The 22,295-nt window shown below is 44.5% G+C and overlaps 1 protein-coding gene and 1 pseudogene across 2 annotated transcripts in view; one reads left to right on the forward strand and one right to left on the reverse strand.

The window, feature by feature from the left end:
• LOC147609707 (uncharacterized) overlaps nucleotides 1–16,091 on the reverse strand; it is a 55,824-nt gene extending 39,733 nt beyond the window's left edge. The window contains exons 1-3 of one of the 2 annotated variants that reach the window (XM_086786854.1): nucleotides 15,751–16,091; nucleotides 15,538–15,662; nucleotides 1,098–1,164 (exon numbers count right to left, since the gene is read on the reverse strand). In XM_086786854.1, the coding sequence (XP_086642980.1) occupies nucleotides 1,098–1,164; nucleotides 15,538–15,662; nucleotides 15,751–15,971 (413 nt within the window). In that variant the 5' untranslated portion in view covers nucleotides 15,972–16,091. The remainder of the gene's footprint in view (nucleotides 1–1,097; nucleotides 1,165–15,537; nucleotides 15,663–15,750) is intronic. The other variant, XM_086786853.1, reaches the window with a different exon arrangement.
• Nucleotides 2,712–3,977, forward strand: LOC147609708 (uncharacterized; annotated as a pseudogene).
• Nucleotides 16,092–22,295: the final 6,204 nt, after the last annotated feature.

The raw sequence follows: 22,295 nt of genomic DNA on the forward strand, positions 1-22,295 counted from the left end.
CATTATAAGCACAGTGATTACCACATGAGGCATGCTGACGTTTAATGGAAGGGAGTTGGGGACAGGTACGTCACCAAGAATGTCAAAGACCAACTGTATATCAGCAATAAATCACAAACCAATAGAAAATCCTCTTAAGCTATCAAGTAAAATCCTGTAAGCTATCAAGTACAAGCCAGCAGCTTGCACATACACTCCTTCCTCTAATGGATCTCTTTCAAAAGGAAGACACCAGAATCCTCTAAGTTTCTTCTTGCCTTGAGCTTACAAGCCTACCCACCCCATCACCCCTTCTTACCTCGTCCCCATGCAAATGGTGCAGCCTTATCTAGACACCCTCCTTATCTCTGTCAGTGGTAAATCGCTTGCCCTACTAATCACACACCTCCACCACCTTTTATCCCCCTCATCTCTCCCACCTCTTCAGTCCACAAACACATCTCAATGAGGAAACAACTACCTTTACCCCTTCTTGTCCCCCTTCACAGCAAGCCTGCTTTTCCCAGGATCAAAATAGATTAACTCAAGGCAGGTATGGTGAAGCCTTATCCACATTGACATTTCCTCCTCTGTCATATGTTCTTCCTTTGACTTTCTTTCTCGCATTCCCCTTATAACAACATCTAACCTTTAAAATCCGGAAAGCCCAGATGTAGGAGAGGTAGAAATTACAATCTTCCTCGCATTCCCCTTATAACAACATCTAAGCTTTAAAATCCAGAAAGCCCAGACGTAGGACAGGTGGAAATTGACATCTAACGAGGAGAGGGGTAAGGAAGATTGTAGACCACATAAAAGACCACAATTGAAGCACGACTCGAGGAAATGTGGACTGAAAATGAAAGCTATATAGGTAGTACTTGAAATAAAGGAAATGGAAAAATGTTGCTCAGAGCAAGAACTTCTCAAGCATAAAAAGCCTTCAGGTGGATATGATTCATATGGCAGTATTGCAACCATAAACAAAAGAATTTAGTTCATTGCTAGCAAAAACGTCAAAAGAAGCATGTTTAACTTAACAGCACGTTTCTTAGCAGAAAGAACTCGGGCATATAACCTTATTCTATGCGTAGTGTAGTAAGACTTTTGCAGCAAACCTCAAAAAATGGCCGGCAGCCATGAGCTTGTAGAACTCTCCATAGGCATCTAACAGCTTCCATCCATCTGCATGATCCATATAATGACTCTCTCTCTCTCTCTCTCTCTCTCTCTCTCTTGTGGTGGATGTTTCTCTTCCCTTCTCTCTCCACTTCTGCATCATGTGGTGAATCTCTCTCTCCGATTTGTCTCATAGGCCGAGTTCGGTCTTTTGGAAGACGTTAATAAAATCTCTCTCTCTCTCTCTCTCTCTCTCTCTCTCTCTCTCTCTCTCTCTCTCTCTCTCTCTCTCTGTCTCTGCGCGCGCTGTTGGTCTCCCTCGCTCTCGCACTGTTCGCCGCTGCCCTGCTTACACTGCACACCAGTGCTGGCAGCGCTGCTGTGCTGACCTGCTCGCGCTGTACACAGGCGCACTTCCACTCACTGCGTGTTCCGCCCTGCGCCCCTGCTTCCGTGCTGTACACAGGCGCATTCGACTGCGTGTTCCGCCTGCCCTTGCTCAGGCCCCCAAGGCAGCAACTAGGGGAAATAACACAATGAACCTACAGGAGCTGGAGGCATACATCAAGACAGTGGAGGACAACACCAAGAAATTACTGGGCGAACAAAAGAAGGTGCTAGACAGGGTCCTGAACCAACATGAAACACAGTTGGAAGGCCTCCGCAAGGAGATACAAGGAAAGAACAACAGGATTGAAGAACTGACAGCCCAAGTGAACCACCAGGAAGAGGTGATTCAGATGTTGAAAGAGACCCAGCTGCAACAAACAGGAATGCCAGAAGCTGCCCCAATGATAGGGGAACTCCGGGCAGAAATGGAAGCCCCTAAGGCTACGGTCAAGGACCACACAGTGGAGGAAGGGGAACTGAATATTCAGGAGGGTTTAAGGACTGACTTGGAGCAGTTGAAAGCTGCGAGTGATAAGCTGCGGGAAGAACTGCAGACCACAAAGAAAGATTGGGTGGAGGTGGTGAAGAAGCACAAACCCCCGCAGAGCATCATTAATGAGACTCTCGAGCAGGAGAAACGCAGGAAGGATAGGGCCCTCCATGTGCGAGTACGGGGGCTACAGGCGGGGGCTTCCCCAAAGGAGGATGCCATGACACTTTGCCAAATGCTAGGAGTGGACGGGATCGCCCCCCCCCCCCCCCCCCTTGCAGACACATGGAGGGCAGGAAAGGCTATGACACGAGAGCGACCCCTCATCATTAGATTCCCTGATGCCACCAGCAGACAGGCCTTCTTAGACAAGCGGGCTGCCCTCAAGGGCACACAGGTGTACATGGCAGATGATCTCACTCCAACACAGGTGGCACACCGGCGTGAGGCGATGGTGACTGTTCATGTAACCTTTTGGTCTCATAGGTCATTTTGGCCTTTTGAAGACGTTAATACAACTCTCTCTCTCTCTCTCTCTCTCTCTCTCTCCCCCACCTGCGCCCTCTCTCCCCTCCTCTGCGCCAGCCCTCCTCTGCGCCCCCTCTGCGCCAACCCCCTCCCGCCAGCAACCCCCTCTGCGCCAGCCCTTCCCCCCGCCCTCTCTCCCGCCGACCCCCTGCCCTCTCTCTCTCTCTCTCTCTCTCTCTCACCTGCGCATCCCCTCACACCTCTCTCCCCGATGCCCAACTCTCTTTCTCTCTCTCTCTCTCTCCCCCGTCGCCTTCGCATCTCTCTCCCCGTCGCCTCTCTCTCTTTCTCTCCCCGTCGCCTGCGCTTTCTCTCTCCCCGTCACCTGCGCATCCCCTCCCCGTCACTTCGTTTTGGTCACCGCATGTGCTGCTGCTGCCGCCATGTGAAGCCCCAGCCCAATCCAGGTTATGTTCGCTACCCTTTCCTCATCCACCCTTGCCCATGCCTCCAAGGCAGCAAAATAAGTGTTAGGGTTCTATCTCTCCGAGGTACATCGACATGGCCAAGGGTGCAAGCAAAGAGGAGATAGTCAAAATGGAGGATAAGCTGAACATCTCCATCAGAGAAAACAAGAAGACGGTGGACTCCGCCATCAACAACATCATCAACCGACTTTCCAAAGTCGAGAAGAAGATCGAAGCTTTACAAAAAGAGAAGGAAGCTTGGAAAAGGGAGAAGGAGACTTGGGAGAAGGAGAGGGAGAAAGAGAAGGAAGGAAGGAAGAAGGAGAAAGAAGCATGGAAAGAGGAGAAAGAGGGATGGAAGAAGGAACGGGACACTATGAAGGACGAAATCGACATCCTCAAAGCGGAGGTGATCTATCTACGGGACCGACCACCACGGGAGGAGGGGGAGATTGTGGAAGTTGACAAAGAGGCCATCAAAGGAACTCACCAAGGCAATCACCAAGAGCCTAGAAGGTAAGATGGAGGCAACAAGGGAGGGTTGGGTAGAAGTGGTGAAGTGGAACATCAAAAAGGAAGTGAAAGAGGATGCCCAAAAAGAAGGGCTCCAAATCGTCAACACCACCACTGAGGAGGAGCGGATGCGACATGCTCGTAGACTCAATGTGAGAGTCACGGGGATTCCCGAGGTAGCCGACTCTATCAGCGAGGGGATGGGCGGACACTATGCACACGACTTGGATACTCACATGAGGGAACCCCCGCCCCCCCCCCTTCCTCAAAGCTTGGAGGGCCGGGAAAGACATGACAAAGAAGAGAGCTCTCATCATACAGTTTCAGGATGTGGAGGCACGCACCATCTTCATGAGGAAGAGGGTCATACTACAAGGCTTAGAGGGAGCTCCTATTTTCTTGGATGATGATCTCACAAGGATGCAGCTAGGGCATAGGAGAGCTTGCATGCCACGAGTCTTACACGCGAGGAGAGAAGGCAAGAAGGCCTTCTATCGAGATGGTCGGGTCATCATTGATGGCCCGCCCATGGATTAGCGGTTTGGGGCCTATGGGACACAGACCAGGCCACTGATAGAGCTACACATGGCAGTATGGAACTGTAATGGTTCACTATGGGTGCAGCCTGGACGACTGGAGCATGTTAGGGTGAGGAGAGACATCATACTTCTGACATAGACACGTCAGAGCCCAGAGAGAGGGCTACCTCGAGTAGAGGGATTCCAGTGGGAGTCAGCATACAAGAGGACCACACACCAGGGTACCTCGAGAGGGTCGGGGGGAGTAGCAGTTCTATTCAGACGGGAGCTACGGGGGAGACTGAGAGTCAGGATCCAGAGGCCAGATACATGTGGATCAGCTTATAGCTCTCACAGGACAGGGTTATATACATAGCCTTATGTTACTTTCCTCCACCAGGATCCTCCTATGTCATTACAAAGGACATGCCACAGAAGGAGGAGACAGGAGCCTCGCCATACACTTGTCTGTCAGAGGAGATTATGCATTATTCTACACTAGGGGAGGTATTTCTTACGGGTGACTTCAATGCCCACACAGAGCAGACAGTGTGAGGTGTATGACTATGATGACATGGAGATCCTCCACCCTGTGGATCCGAAGGAGATAGGGGCTAGTCGGGCATCAAAGGACACTGGACCAAACAGAGGACATTATGGGGACCACTTACTAGAGCTGGGAGCCAGGCATCATCTCGTTATTTATAACGGGATGCTAGAGTGGCCGGGATTAGGAGGGCTGACATGCTTCCCACATGGGGTTCATACACGGACCAGAGGCACGGTGGTAGACTACATTATGGGGTCTTTGGAGGCATCACAACTTGTCACCTCATTCTCCATCATCCCACCTCATCCTATTGGGGCTAATCATACATACTTGGCATTTTCACTAGCCGGATCACCAGTATCACCAACCCCCCACATACCGACGCCACACACTGCCATCTACTTCACACATGGCATGGCAGACATATACACTGGCAGAGTAGAGGATGGGCTCCTACTCATGGATCCCCTGGCACCTATGGATACCATTACAGCCCAGCTGACATCACTCCTACACACGGCTGCATTACAGAGCCTCCCACATCGTGTCCACTCAGGAGAGCCTGCGAGATCTGGGACTATGCCCCAGAACAGATGGTATGATGACGAGTGCAGAGCCCTATACTCACGGCTCTGCATACAGAGAGCCTTGGGAGCCATCATAGAGCAGGAGTCGAGGAGAGAGATGAGGAGACTTACTCGCCGCAAAAGGCGGGCCTTCGCAGAGATACAGGAGCTAGAGATCTTCCATTTCTTCATGAGTAGAGATAGCCCTATCTCATGGCGGCACTTTAGAGAGCCTCGGACACCGACACCCATTGCAGACCCACAGACATGGCACACATATGCAGAGGGCCTATCCCACACCCCACAGCAGCCACCTATACCTCAGCCACAGGAGCCTCAACCTACCACAGCTAGCTTCTTTACCCACTCAATGGTAAAGGAAGCTATCCGCCACCTACAACATGGACAGGCCGCCGACCATATGGGCCTACAGGGTGAGCATCTCATATATGCAGTAGATTCTTTGGCTCCTTTTCTTGCACACCTGTTTAACAGGGCACTAGCAGAGGGTTTGCCTACGGAGTGGACGATGCACACCATTGTGCCGATCCACAAAACAAGGGATATGCTCGATCCAAGCAACTGCAGGACGGTTATGGTTGGCCACGTGTTGGCCAAACTCTATGGTGCACTGTTGGAGCAAGAGCTTAGCTTATATGCTAAGCGAGCAGGTTTACGCTCATCAGGGCAGGCAGGCTTCAGGAGAGCTTTCTCTACCACTGACCATGTATTCACTGCCAGAGTGAGGAAGAGAAAGCTCTATTGCTGCTTTGTGGATTTCCGCAAGGCATTTGACATAGTACCACGAGAGAGGCTATTTCAGCGCCTGCAGTCTCTTGGCATACCAGCAGATATGACATGGGGCATCTATGCATTATATGAGCAGGTTTTTGGGCGAGTCAGATGCCCAGGAGGTATGTTCGAGACTATTGCTAGCACCATTGGTGTGAAGCAAGGATGCCCACTTTCCCCCACGCAATTTGGGTTATACATTGATGAGGTGGCTGACTTCATTACACGGGGAGGCGGAGATGGAGTTGATCTAGCAGGTACCTCAGTACATATTATGCTTTATGCTGATGATATTGTATTAGTGTCTGAGTCTCCAGGAGGTCTACAGCAGCATCTACATGCACTCGATGATTTCTGCACACAATGGGGTCTTACTGTGAACCTTGGGAAAACCAAGGTTATGGTCTTTCATACATCGAGACAGGGCAGGAGTCAGCTGACATCCACTCTCGCAGGACGCTAGGTGGAGGTGGTGACATCATGCGTGTACCTAGGGGTTACCTTCTCTGCACCAGCCACGCGCTTCACCATGGGTTCAGCAGGCAGAGCTAGATTGACACGGGGATATGCAGCATTGGCTATGCTAGAGAGACTGTGCCACCAGGCGCATTTTCAAGAGCCCCAGACAAAGGGGTGGCTATTTGACACATTAGTCACGCCGGCACTAATGTATGGAGTAGCGGTATGGGCGCCAGGCCTTGCTACCCATTGGTGGACACAGAGAGAGAGAGACCATAGGCCCTCGTGATGGCACGCATGATACGCAGCAAACCGTTAGCACCTCATGACATTATCCGAGCAGAGTTTGCTGCGCCTCCTATGATGGTAGAGGCCATATTCCAGACTATATGCCTGCTAGATAGATTCAGAGAGCTGCCACAGGACAGATTGTCATACAGAGCTTTCGAGGCATCTAGACAGCTGGCTGAGGCAGGAGACAGAGGATCATGGTATGCACAGGTCACACATTGGTTCTCACAGCATGGCCTAGACATGGATCATCTACCACCATTCCAGTATGACAGGGATGTAGGCATATGCTCACTTATGGTAGTGCTATGTGTGAACAGGGCTTAACCAAGGGCACTTTTTCCCATGTGGTTTTTCTCCTTGGACATCAAGTGTGAAAGGACACTCTTAACATATAATATTTTGTACTTCTATATTATATGGATGTGGCACACATGCAAGGGTTGACTTGCATTTTGTGGATACCACACTTTTGGCTCTCTCTCTTTCTCTCTCATTTCTGTGTGTGAGCTTCTCTACCCTGCATCTAACCCTAATTTACAGGTTTGTATGTGTGAGTGTGTGAGTCCAACACCCAACAATTGGTATCAGAGCTGGGAGCTGGGAGCTGGGAGCTAGCCCTGAAAATCTGCCGCTGGAAGAAAACCGGCAGATTTCCGTCGCTCTGCGGAATTCCGTCGCCGTCCGTTTCCTCCGCCAGTTCAGGCCACCAGAAGCCGGCGGCACCTCCCTCTCCAGCCGGCGGCGACAGTGCTGCCCGAAGCGCGTCCGCCCGTCAGCGCTCCGTTCCGGCCGCCCAGAGCCGCGCCGCCACGGTTCCGTTCCGGCCGCCCTCGCCGTTCCGTTCCGGCCGACCAAAGTCACTGTCGCTATTCCGTTACGGCTGCCCATACTCCGTTACGGCCGCCCAGCAGCACCTCCCGTCCGAGGCTCCATTCCGGCCCGCTAGTAGCCGCCCCGCCGTCGCTGCTCACGACTGCAGCCCGTTCGGGCCCTGGTCCATTACGGTCGCACGTGCCCGGCTCACGACTCCAGCACGTTCGAGCCGTCGCCTTCGTCTGCACCTACACGCTCACCTTGCGCCTTCTGCTGTTCGCGCCCAGCGCCGCCTCCGTCCGCTGTTCGCACCCTCCGCCTGGCCCAACACCTGCACCTGGGCCCGCCTCTAACTGGCCCGACACCTACCCAGCGCCCGCCTCTGCCTGCGCTTGCCTGGCACAACACCTGCACCTGGCCTGCCTTGTTGAGACATGCTACTCTTCAGCACTCAGTGCGTGCACTGTGATCAATCATAAAGAGCTTGTTAGGTCTGCTCGTGCGCCAGCTGCTCTTACTAAGGCTCCACAAACGTCAGCTCTTCCAACAAAGCAACACATCTGGACCTGGACTGACGCCTGCAAGAGAAGTCCCTGCCATCTGTACTGCACTCGCCTGCAGGCACTTTCCATGTGAGTGAAAATATGCATTGAAATATTCAAATTTTGCAGACACTTCTGTGCAGGTCAGATTCAAAGGAAAATTGCAAATTGCAGGTGCAATTTGGGGGATTTCTCAATTTGAGGCCAATTTGAAAAATTGCAATTTGGGGGTTTTCAAAATTGAGGTCAAAATCAGCAAATTGAGCCTCTTTCAGTTGCAAAAAATTGGGGCTTTTGTGAAAATTGGCCAATTAGATGCACATTGAAGCAATTGGAGTGCATAAAAACTGGGGATTTTCAGATTGGAGCATGTAGTTGGACATTACAGCTGTGATTTGTCGCATATGTATACACATTGTGTGTAATTGGACAATTTGGTGCAGCTTTACACTTGCTTTGGTTTGCAGGCATACATTTGTACAACAGGACATTTGGTTGCCTTGCAGTGCACATTGGTGCTTGGTTTGCTTGCAGGTATATTTTGTTGACATGGCACAGAATGCTACAGATGTATTTGGTGTGCTCACCAAGGAGGACAAGTTGGATGGATCTAACTACTCCCTCTGGAGTTTCATGATCCGTAATTTGCTGGTAGCCAAAGGGCTTTGGGGCATCGTGTGTGGTGATGACACACGCCCACTTACCATACAGCCAGCCACGCCTCAAAGGGGAGATGCTCAAAGAGATCCTGATGTAGAACCTGCTCCCACACGAGCAGAAGAGATGGGACTCTAGAGATGCACAGGCCGGCCATGTCATTGATAGCCCTTTCAATGAAAAGGACTATTATTCCACACATTCGTTCTTGCAAGACATCGACGCTTGCATGGGACACATTGGAAGCAATGTATCAGGTACGCAACGAGCCAAGAGTTGCCTACTTGAAGAGGCAATTGGATCTTCTTTCTATGGATGAGGGTGACTCCATGGCAGATCATCTCACCAAAGTGAAAGATTTGCAGGAACAATTGCTCAACATTGATGAGGTTATCCCAGACAGACAAATGGTCACCAACACTCTTCATTCTTTACCACCTTCCTACTTGGGCTTTCACACCTCTCTCAACCTCTCAATGAGAGGTGGTGATCCCGTCACTTTTGAAGAGCTGGTGGGTTTACTCTTACAGGAAGAGCAAACAAGAGCAAACTTATCGAGCAACCGTGGTGGAGACAAGGCATTTACAGCCAAGGATAAGGGTAAAGCAAAGAGCTTTAAGCATGGGGGACAACAGTCTAGCAAGGCTGGTCACGGACAGCCCTCTTCTGGTGGTGAAAAGTCTGACAAGGGGATGCAAACAAGCCCAAAAAGAAGGGCAAATGTCACTACTGCCATAAGCCTGGGCACTACATCAGTGAATGTAGGAAGCGGATTGCAAAAGAGAAAAAGAAAGAAGCAGGCAATGCAGTAGCAGACTCTTCTGATGACAAAGCACAGCAATCAGCTAATGTAATCCAGGAAGAGTACACTTTTTTGGTCACATGCACTAGTGGCACACCAAGTGCTTCAGACACTGATATGTCTTGCATTGCATCTGACAGACAGAATGCATCATGGTATTTTGATAGTGGTGCTTCGAGCCACATCACTTCATGCAAAGATGTATTTCAGCACTTGGTTTATGCTTCAAATGGCCGCACTGTATCATGTGCAGATCATACCACATATCCAGTAAAGGGAATTGGCAATGTCATACTTATTGCAGCCAATGGTACCAATATTTGTATGAAAAATGTATTGTATGTTCCAGGGATAAAGAAAAATCTGCTCTCCGTCTCAGCCATAAACAACCAAGGTTTAAAGGTTGAATTTGAAGATGGGAAGTGTTTGGTAAAAGACCCATCAAAGGGTTATGAATAGTCACTTCTGGAACACGATACAAAGGCTTGTATAAGCTGGACAGCTACAACAAGCGTATTTATGATGCAAATACAGTGGCTGCCCACACTCCTGCTATGCATGATGCAGAGCTATGGCATGCTCGCTTTGGGCATGTAAATTTTCAGAGTTTGATGCTTTTGCAGAAGCATCATATGGTTGATAATATGCCGCCTCTTGAGTCTCCACCAAGACATGTATGTGGGGTGTATTTTGGGAAAGAAGCAATGAAAACCATTCCCCAAAGATGGAGCTGTTAGAGCTGAAAGTAAATTACAGCTCATACATAGTGATGTATGTGGTCCAATGCTCCATAGGGGGGCATCTTTACTTCGTCACATTCATTGATGACTACTCCACGTTTGCTTGGGCTTACCCCTTGAAAGCGAAAGCAGATGTGTTTACATGCTTTCGACACTTTGTAGCAATGGCTGAAAATATGTGTGGATGTAAAGTCCAAACACTCCGCTAAGATAGAGGTGGAGAATAAATGTCAAATGCATTCATGGATTATATGCTTCAAAAGGGCATCAAACACCAATGTATTGTGCCTTATACACCGCAGCAGAATGGTGTAGCTGAAAGGAAAAACAGATCTCTCATGGAGATGGCAAGATGCATGGTGAAAGCACAAAAGTTGCCTCACAAATTTTGGATGGAAGCTATAATGTGTGCAACTCATGTGTTGAACAGGTGTCCAACAAAAGCTTTGAAAACCATAACACCATTTGAGGCTTGGTATAGCCGAAAGCCAACAGTGGATTATATGCGTACATTTGGGTGTTTGGCATACGCACATGTGCCTGAACAACTCAGAACAAAGCTAGATGACAAAGCAATTAAATGCATTTTTGTGGGCTACAGCAATGAAAGCAAAGGATACCGTCTTTATAATCCAACTACAACAAGGATTTTTGTCAGTAGAGATATGGTATTTGCTGAAAATTCAGAACAGCCCATGTACAGCTTGTATAAAAGCAATGATACAGGCATACAGGACATGTTTGATGGACTTTTACCCATTGCAATTAGGAGGGATTCAGATCAGCCAGCCCGCCAGCCCCAACACAAGAAAATCCTCATGTAGAACATGTGGAACAGCCAGCCATTCAGCCCCCTTCTATGGAAGAAGTGGAAGATCTTGTCAGGGAAGAGCAAACAGCCATAGACATGGCCAAGTTAGTGCCAAGATGGTTGCTGAAAACTTTGCAAGAAAGCAAACTTGCAGCTCCACTCACAGGTAGAACAAGGGCTAGTTCCAGCCATGCCTTGAATATACATCGTGGGAAGTCTGCATTAGCAATGGGTGGTCTCTTTGATTCAGAAGAGCCTTCTTCTTATGAAGAAGCACATGAGAATGAGCATAGGTTGCAAGCTATGCAAGCTGAAATTTCTTCTATCATGAAGAACAATACATGGGATCTTGTGGAATTGCCTAAAGGCAAGCATGTCATTGGAACAAAGTGGGTGTACAAAGTCAAAAGAAAGTCTGATGGTACTATTGACAGGTACAAAGCAAGACTTGTGGCTAAAGGCTACTCCCAAAAAAAGGAAATATATTATGAAGAGCCTTTTGCTCCTACTTCGAGAATGATCACAATAAGATCAGTGATTGCATTGGCTGCACATAAAGGATGGATAGTGCATCAATCGGACATCAAAACTGCATTCTTAAATGGGGATTTACAGGAGGAAGTATATGTAAATCAGCCCATTGGTTTTGTAGTTCCTGGTGAGGAACATAAAGTATGCAGGTTACACAAAGCATTGTATGGGTTAAAGCAAGCTCCAAGAGCTTGGTATGATAAGATACATGCTCATCTAACCAGCCAAGGTTATGTGAATAGTCCAGCTGAAAGCACATTGTATGTGAAGAAAACCGATGCTGATATTCTCATAGTCATCTTGTATGTAGATGACATGCTCATTACAGGTACTAGCAAAGCACAAATTTCAGATTTCAAAGCTGATTTGAAAGCTGAATTTGATATGTCAGATTTGGGACCTTTACACTACTATCTCGGCATACAGTTTATGCATACAGATGATGGCATTGTTATGCAGCAAACTAAGTACATAAAAAGTTTGCTAAAAAGGTTTCACATGGATAATGTAAGCCCATTTCTACTCCGGTAGAACCAGGTGTACGGCTTACTATGCATGATATTGGAGAGCCTTTTGAGGCCGGCATTTACAGCCAGGCAGTGGGATGCCTCATTTACTTGTGTAACACGAGGCCAGACATATCTTTTGGGGTGTCTTTGTTGAGCAAATTCATGCATAGCCTAGGCACAAAGCATTGGCAAGCAGTCAAACGCATTTTTCGTTATCTTAAGGGTACCCTGGATCTTGGTTGGTTCTATCCCGGGGGGACAGCTTGCAGCTTTATGCATACAGTGATTCAGATTGGGCTGGTGATTATGATACCAGGCAATCCACCAGTGAGAATTGTTTTTTTCTTGGCAGTTCATGCATATCTTGGTTGAGTAAAAAGCAACCCACTGTTGCCACATCTACTTGTGAAGCTGAGTACAGGGCAGTCTTTACAGCTACAGTAGATTGTGTATGGTTGAGGAGACTATTGGTTGATCTTCGTGAGTGTCAGCAGACACCCACCACCATTCTCACTGATAGCCAGAGTGCTATGGCCGTGGCACGAAATCCAGTATTTCATGCACGTACCAAGCACATTGAGATTCATTATCACTATGTCAGAGAGAGGCTACATGCAGGAGAGATCAGTTTATCTTATTGCCCTACATAGGATAATGTTGCAGATCTATTCACAAAGGCTTTACCTCGAGAAAAGTTTGAAGCTTTCCGCAAAGCTTTGGGCTTACTCTCATACAGAGAGTGATCTGGTTCACACTTCCACTACAGGGGGGATTTGTAGGCATATGCTCACTTATGGTAGTGCTATGTGTGAACAGGGCTTAACCAAGGGCAGTTTTTCCCATGTGGTTTTTCCCCTTGGACATCAAGTGTGAAATGACACTCTAACATATAATATTTTGTACTTCTATATTATATGGATGTGGCACACATGCAAGGGTTGACTTGCATTTTGTGGATACCACACTTTTGGCTCTCTCTCTTTCTCTCTCATTTCTGTGTGTGAGCTTCTCTACCCTACATCTAACCCTAATTTGCAGGTTTGTATGTGTGAGTGTGTGAGTCCAACACCCAACAAGGGATGCACCACATATCCGTCTCTCTCATAGTGAGAGGAACAGAGTATTGAGACAGGACCTACGGCAGCTCTATACACAAGACATGGATATCGCCTACACAGCCTCTTCCACCGAAGATGCTGTACTACAGAGATCACTTCATGAGTATCACTGATGATGGATTTATAGAGAGGCCTAGATACATGGAGGGCTTTTTACCACACGGCTCCCGAGTAGCTATTGGTCAGCTTAGAGTCTCATCACATCGATTGGAGATCGAGACTGGCAGAGCAGCACAGATCCCCCGAGAGGAGAGGGTATGCAGATTGTGCAGAGAGGAGGTGGAGAGTGAGGAGCATTATGTATACAGATGCAGAGCATATACAGCCATCAAAGAGAGATATCCCATTTTATTCAGAGAGCCACATTCCCTACGCCAACTCTTTGAGGCAGCAGACTAGCGCATACTGGGGAGATTCATTCTAGACATACAGCGTCACAGAGAAACATCATTATGGGCTCAGACAGCTCCAGGAGGGGGACGACAGACACAGATTACTACATTTTTTCAGAGATCCACCCCCCTCCCAGCCCCTACACAACAGGGAATTACTCTCCAGAGACCAGACACTCTCAGAGCCCGCAGGAGACAGAGGACACCTGGCTTTCGAACACCACGCCTCTACCAAACAGAGATGACAGAGATCAGAGCTCAGTTTCACAGAGAGGGTGCGGAGCGACTGGCTCGCTTCAGAGCAAACCCAAGCATGTTCTTCACGGAGCTGTGGACACCCCCTTCATTGATGTATACCATTTTATATCCCCAGTATGGTACAGGATGGAGCTAGCTAGGTTGCATATCATGATTGTATACTCCATGCATATAGCTTTGCATTCTCCTAGTAGTAGAGCTCCATCCCCTCCCCCACTCATTGTACTTATTGCACACCCAAATTCAAGTTTTTAGTTTGGTACTTTTTCATTTTATTGGGATAACAGAGGATACCCCACACACGTCAACCAAGTTTGGAAGAAGAACTCTAGCAAAGTATAGCATGCACACATTAGCACATAGACTAGTAGTTTCAAGAAGGTACAAAAAAACTCAATGAAGGTAGAGTATTAAAGGCCTCATCAATCATAAGGATTCTCAATGGCATAAAAGTCAAGATCATCATCGAAGGAGCCATGGGGTCTCATCGTGATGAGCTCCCTTCCTATCCATGGCTCTCACAAGAGGTTGCACACAAGATGAAAGCGAGTCCATTTCCTCATATATCTCAAAGTTTTGGCGGATTCTTCTCAAGGTCACACCTTTCATGACGATTAGTGAGGACAAGAAGAAAAGAAAATTTGAGTCAGAGCTGCAAACGAATCATCCAGAAGAGCCTTGCAATGAATCCCCACAGCACTTTATAGGAGCTGATATATTCAGCTACTATTTCTAAGGAACTACATGGCAAGGGAGCATCAAAAAGGTGTGACCTTTCATGACGATTAGTGAGGACAAGAAGAAAAGAAAATTTGAGTCAGAGCTGCAAACGAATCATCCAGAAGAGCCTTGCAATGAATCCCCACAGCACTTTATAGGAGCTGATATATTCAGCTACTATTTCTAAGGAACTACATGGCAAGGGAGCATCAAAAAGGCAAGAATTCAGCTCATACAAGGGAAAATTCAGAGCTAGAAATAAGCAGAAAAAGGGTGGACAGCCACCTAAGTTTTTGCCCAATGAGTCCAAGGATGCAAAAGGGGGCTCTGAAAAGAAGCCGAGGGGTAAAAAGGATGATCCTTAGCTGTCCAAACATTTTTGATTGCATGAAAGAGGGGAAGTGCTTGGGAGCAAGGATCACATGAAATCTAAATGCCCCAAGAATGCCAAAAGGAATAATGTGCAAGATGCAAAACCAAGTGTGAATGTTATACCCGCCCACTATGCAAATTCCTTTTTGTCCTAAAAAAATAAGCTTTTCTTGGCTCAGTCACCACTGCCAATGGCGTATCAATTGCTCGGCTCCAATGCACATTTTCAGCTGCCAAAGTGTTTCCAAGAGGCAATGGCCTATGTACCCAATGCAAATGTGAGCACAAACTTCCATTCTTGCAACAATCTAGAAGAGTAGAAGCAATAATAACTTTCATGGAACAAGGACAACCATGGACAAGGATGTTGGGTGCAATGTGTGCGCGTTACAAGGTTGGTTCTTTTGGGCATTGGAACTGGGATATCTTGGTAGGTCAGGTTCATGAAAACACACACACGTCCATGCACACTTGAGTAGTAAACCATTCACCGCCAAGATATCTACAACGAGTTTTAACACACATCTGAGTATCCTTCATTGAAATGCGTTTCCTAATGCACCCACTACAGTTCACTAAAATTCAAATCCTACTGCTGAACTTCTTCTTTTTTAAGACAAACATTCTACTGCTTGACTTAAGAAAGGCTAAGGACTGAAGCCATTACCGTCACCTCTGCGGAGAGCAAGGAGGACCTTAAGGAAGGCTTGGGCGGGCGGGACGCGGAGGACCTCCTGGTAGAGGAGAAGCGCTGCTGCATCCTTGAGCAAATTGTTGGCGGCTCTCTCTATACTGATCAAACCACCACCATACCAAAGAGAATACCCTTTTTTTAAGTTACGCATAAAAGCATGATGGTTTTACGAACGCCATTGCTCACCTGATTCGAGGGTCGGCGCTGAAGCCCAGCGAGGCGAACGTGGCGACACTAGAGGGGCGGCCAGTGGCGGCTTTAGGGGCATAAGCTGGATTGAAAATGGCGGAGCTGAAAGGCAAGGCTGTGCACAGGCTGTGGTGGAGCATGTGAGACACGCTCACAGACCTACTACACGAAGAGGAAGCCAGAGCTGATGGCGATAGTAGAACCGCATGAGCCTCCATGCTCCTCCTGCCCGCCTCCTTCCCTTCTTTTAGATATATGATATGATGATGATCAATGGTGTGTTTTCTTCTACATACATCACTCAGTTCTTTCCACCACTAGAGGAGCTAAATCCAAACATAGACTGGTTACTTGCAGAGCGCATTGCACATGCATGATGATGATGATTAGATGTATGATGAAGAAAAATGATTAGCTTTATTGTCAATGGTGTGTTTTCTTCTACATACATCACTCAGTTCCTTCGACCACTAGAGGGAGCTAAATCCAGACATAGACTCCCAACAACTCGTACAACCCAAGACCATGAGGGGTTACTTGCAGAGCACATTGCACATGCATGATGCAACACCCTTGCTCCCTCGCTAGCACACACGTCTTTGCCCTTTGCCATAATTTCCCACCTCCCTAGTCTAGTACCACAAGCCTAGGGGGACACATTGGATCCCAATAACTACAACTATATGATTAGAGAAGAATTGTTTACCATTGCCCTATGCCCTTTGCCATACTTTCCCACCTCCCTAGTCTAGTACTGCATGCCTAGGGACACATTGGATCCCAAAAACTACATGACTAGAGAGGAAGTGTTAAAATTTGTCGCTACCAAATTATAATTATGTGCAAAATATGTGTGAAGGTCTAAGGGCCTCATAGCAAAAGTTACTTATGTGGTGTGTTGATTAATTCTTGAAAGCTCATTTGGTTGGTGACTGTAAAAGGTGAATAAGAATTTAGAAGAAGGTGAAAAGGGTAGATTCCGTGTCACATGCTTATGATTGAGAGAATGTAGAAGATGATTGAGAGATTATAGGTGATGAAGAAAATAAAGGGAGAGACTCATCTAGATATATAGATACTCTTATAAAAGGTATATATAGATACTCTTATAAAAGATATAAGGTCATACATTGGCCAAACTCTATGGATCTATTCAAAAGTTTGATATTGGCTCCTTAGCATAGAGACAAGGATAGGGGGCCACAAAGCAAGAAGGCTGCAAGAGGACATGCTCCACACTAGACCATATTGGCTCCTTAGCATAGAGACAAGGATAGGGAGCCACAAAGCAGGAAGGCTGCAAGAGGACATACTCCACACTAGACCATATTTTTATATTGAGAGCCATTGTCAAGGGGCCAAGTCACGGAATCAATGGATTTATTACTGCTCTATGGACTTCCACAATTATGCCACAAGCACGGTGCATGAGTTGGGTATACCATTTGAGATAACATAAGGTGTCATGGCATTATATGAGACAGTCAAGGACAAGTTAAAGTCTTAAGAGGCATGTCAAAGGAGATCTTGAGCAACAACTGGGGTGAAACAGGGTTGTCATTTCTCCCCAACACTGATTGGCCTTTACATAGCTGAGATCTCTGACAGTGTTAACATTATGCGAGTGGGGGCTCTCCACTCACACGCACTTGGATTTAGCTGAGGGGCTCTCTACTCACATGCACTTGGATTTAGCTGAGGGGCTCTACAGACATCTAGTTGCACTACATGTAATCTTTGTAAGACCAAGGTGGTGATGTTTAGAACCTCACATGCAGTCCCATCCAGACGTCACTTCACAGATATAGGAGAACTCGAGTATATAGTGACATCTTATGTATATTTGGGAGTTACTTTCATCGGCCCTCTTTTCACCATGTGCATAACGACCCATTCCAAATTGATGAGAGGATACGCAGCTTTAGTCCTTCTTGAGAGACAATGCTTCCAAACACACTTTCATGAGCCTAGTACTAAGGCACTATAATTTGACACCTTGGTTACTCTAATAGCAATATATAGGACCTCTTTTTGGGGGGACTACACCTAGGAGAGGAGGAGGTAACCAATCTGCAAGCACCAATCCAGCCAAGGCCACTATTTGGGCGATAATTTTTTGAGCAAAGCTATTTTTAAAACACTCATTTTTCTCAAGTTTGGTGAGTTTGCGGACATATAAAAGCATGCTCTTTCTTTAGATTAGTCAAGGGATGAAAGCTACATTAACACATGGGCCTTATTTAATTTATGTGAAGTTTATTTATATTAAAAAAGGTATTTTTTGACACACTCTAATAGGTACAACTAGCAAGGGGAGGGAGACTTTAAGAATTTCAGTTATAAAACTTTAGTTTAAAAAATAAAACTAAATTGTATTAAAATTATATTTATAAAATTTTACTTTTGTTTTTATAGAAGTGCACCCGAGAGAGGGAGCCATTTTATGTTTTTTTTTTAAATTAAGACAATAATTGTAGGATATGAGGCAAGACATAAAAATAAATACTTTCAAATACTTTTTAAAACATTAAAAATATAGTAGAAGTTTCAATTTCGATAAGAGCGACTAGGAGGGTCCTCTTTCAAAAATTCAAAAAAAATGAAACTAATGGGGTTGCACATTGCTACATAGGGCCTTCAAAAGGGGAAAAATAGAATTTCATGTCCAAACATGACACACGATGGGTCCCTTTAAGCATTTAAAAAATCTATAAATTTAGTTTGCTAATTCGTGTATTGGGGCAAGTTGTAGGGGATGAAGAGAGTGGGGATGTTGCTCTTAAATGATAAGCAAGATGTCAAATAGACTCATTAGTGTGACTCTTTGATAGCAAGGTATACAAAGATTTTTAAAAAAGGGAGCAATCTGAACAGATGTGCCATACTTATTTGCAAGAATGCCTCTACCTTGTCCTCCCTATTTTCAAGTCTACCTTTAAGGACTTGACACCTTTACATATGTAAATGTGATCAGTTTTCCAATTGTAAACGAGCCTTGTGATTCCCATGTAGAGTCTTCCGAGGACCATAGTGTATGACCCTCTTCTCTAGAAATCCATCAATGCAAATGAGTGGTAGAAGCTTAACTGGAAGGATTTGATTTTTGCATCCTCAAGGATGCCCAATGGTTTTGTTGTGTTCCCATGAGGCAGTCAAAACACCTGAGCAACAAAAATTGAGCAAGAGATAAAAATTGAGTAACCGCGAGAAAGAAATGAACTATCTTATTAACATGATGGCATGATAACAAGTTAATGTCACTAAGTCACTTTCTCATTCAATACACAACCACACTAGATATATTAATGCATCCTCAAGGATGCTGAATGGTTTTGCTATGTTTCAGCGAGGCAAGCAAGACATAAAAACCGAGCGACCATGATAGAAATGAAGAATCTTATTGACACGATAACAAGTCAAGGTCACCAAAGCACTTTCTCATTCAATACACAACCACACTAGATATATTAGAATCATACACTTGGTAAATGAGAATAGAGTAGGTCAAGATGGTGCTTGACATAACATATATATGTATTATTGAATGTCTATTTTCACATTTGATCTCATTCTACTATATATTCTAATTTGAATTGCCTTGCCTCACAAGTTTTAACCATACTATAACATGTAAAAGTTTGAATTGCCTTGCCTCACAAGTTCCAACCATAATGTAACACGTAAAAGTTTCGAAACCTTATTTGTGCAATCTAGATATATTTCGATCATACACTCGTTTAAAACATTAAAGAAAACTCTTTCATAGCATAAAATATAATGAATCTTGACATGGAACAATTTTACTAAACGAGCCTTGTGATTCCCATGTAGGGTCTTCCGAGGACCATAGTGTATGACCCTCTTCTCTAGAAATCCATCAATGCAAATGAGTGGTAGAAGCTTAACTGGAAGGATTTGATTTTTGCATCCTCAAGGATGCCCAATGGTTTTGTTGTGTTCCCATGAGGCAGTCAAAACACCTGAGCAACAAAAATTGAGCAAGAGATAAAAATTGAGTAACTGCGAGAAAGAAATGAACTATCTTATTAACATGATGGCATGATAACAAGTTAATGTCACTAAGTCACTTTCTCATTCAATACACAACCACACTAGATATATTAATGCATCCTCAAGGATGCTGAATGGTTTTGCTATGTTTCAGTGAGGCAAGCAAGACATAAAAACCGAGCGACCATGATAGAAATGAAGAATCTTATTGACACGATAACAAGTCAAGGTCACCAAGGCACTTTCTCATTCAATACACAACCACACTAGATATATTAGAATCATACACTTGGTAAATGAGAATAGAGTAGGTCAAGATGGTGCTTGACATAACATATATATGTATTATTGAATGTCTATTTTCACATTTGATCTCATTCTACTATATATTCTAATTTGAATTGCCTTGCCTCACAAGTTTTAACCATACTATAACATGTAAAAGTTTGAATTGCCTTGCCTCACAAGTTCCAACCATAATGTAACACGTAAAAGTTTCGAAACCTTATTTGTGTAATCTAGATATATTTCGATCATACACTCGTTTAAAACATTAAAGAAAACTCTTTCATAGCATAAAATATAATGAATCTTGACATGGAACAATTTTACTAAACGAGCCTTGTGATTCCCATGTAGGGTCTTCCGAGGACCATAGTGTATGACCCTCTTCTCTAGAAATCCATCAATGCAAATGAGTGGTAGAAGCTTAACTGGAAGGATTTGATTTTTGCATCCTCAAGGATGCTTAATGGTTTTGTTGTGTTCCCATGAGGCAGTCAAAACACCTGAGCAACAAAAATTGAGCAAGAGATAAAAATTGAGTAACCGCGAGAAAGAAATGAACTATCTTATTAACATGATGGCATGATAACAAGTTAATGTCACTAAGTCACTTTCTCATTCAATACACAACCACACTAGATATATTAATGCATCCTCAAGGATGCTGAATGGTTTTGCTATGTTTCAGTGAGGCAAGCAAGACATAAAAACCGAGCGACCATGATAGAAATGAAGAATCTTATTGACACGATAACAAGTCAAAGGTCACCAAGGCACTTTCTCATTCAATACACAACCACACTAGATATATTAGAATCATACACTTGGTAAATGAGAATAGAGTAGGTCAAGATGGTGATTAACATAACATATATATGTATTATTGAATGTCTATTTTCACATTTGATCTCATTCTACTATATATTCTAATTTGAATTGCCTTGCCTCACAAGTTTTAACCATAATATAACATGTAAAAGTTTGAATTGCCTTGCCTCACAAGTTCCAACCATAATGTAACACGTAAAAGTTTTGAAACCTTATTTGTGCGATCTAGATATATTTCGATCATACACTCGTTTAAAACATTAAAGAAAACTCTTTCATAGCATAAAATATAATGAATCTTGACATGGAACAATTTTACTAAAGTAGGTCAAGATGTTACTTGACACATAAATGTTGAAACCTAATTTATAAATTTTCAAGCAATAATCTAAAAGCTTATTTGTACAATCTAGAAAGCACATTATATATATTTGGATCATACAATTGATATATTGTCATCCAAAACATTAAAGAAAATTTAATCATAGCCAAAAAAAAAAAAAGATGTATAATGTTGACCTGAATCTCAACATGCAACAATTTTGGTAAAGTAAGTCAAGATGGTACTCAATACATAAATTCAAGATCGTGATTTGTAAATTTTAGAAAGCAACATGTGCAAACATCCACAACATAACAATGATCATAATTTGTAGTTATAGTAAATTACTTTCGTTTCTATGTTTATGAGACATGGAGCAAATACCAAAGGCATTACTGACAAAGATGATTTGTCATCTTCACACTCATCACATCAACATGTGCAAACATCCACAACGTAATAACGATCATAATTCATAGTTATAGTAAATAACTTCCACTTCTATGTTTATGAAACATGGATCAAATGCCAAAGGAATTAATGACATTAATGAGTGTGATGATGACTAGTCATCTTCACACTCATCATCAACATAGAGATTTTTACTAAAGTTTTAATTACTTCCACTTCTATGTTTATGAAACATGGATCAAATGCCAAAGTCATTAATGACATTAATGAGTGTGAACTAGTCATCTTCACACTCATCATCAATATAGAGGTTTTTACTATGGTGTCAATCAATCGGAGTCCTCTCATGAAAGCGACTATTGCTTATGCTCTAAGGAGGCAAAATACTATAAACAAATAGTCATATGAATTATTAAAGAGTCCAACCACTTTGTAAATAATATAAAGAAAATGATGCATAGTTTAAAAGCAACAAATTACATAATTAAGAATATACTTCCATTAATTAAAAAGCACTCAAAAGATTAAACAAGTTAGAAAATTATGCATAGGCCCAACCAAGTTTGCAAGAACTCTAGCAAAGTATAGCATGCACACATTAGCGCATAAGCTAGTAGTTTCAAGAAGATGCAAAAGAACTCAATGAAGGAAGAGTACTCAAGGCCTCACTAGTCACATAAAGATT

Source organism: Cibotium barometz, chromosome 50 (assembly GCF_041138505.1).
Source record: "Cibotium barometz isolate CiBa-2024 chromosome 50, ASM4113850v1, whole genome shotgun sequence".
Taxonomy (NCBI): Eukaryota; Viridiplantae; Streptophyta; class Polypodiopsida; order Cyatheales; family Cibotiaceae; genus Cibotium; species Cibotium barometz.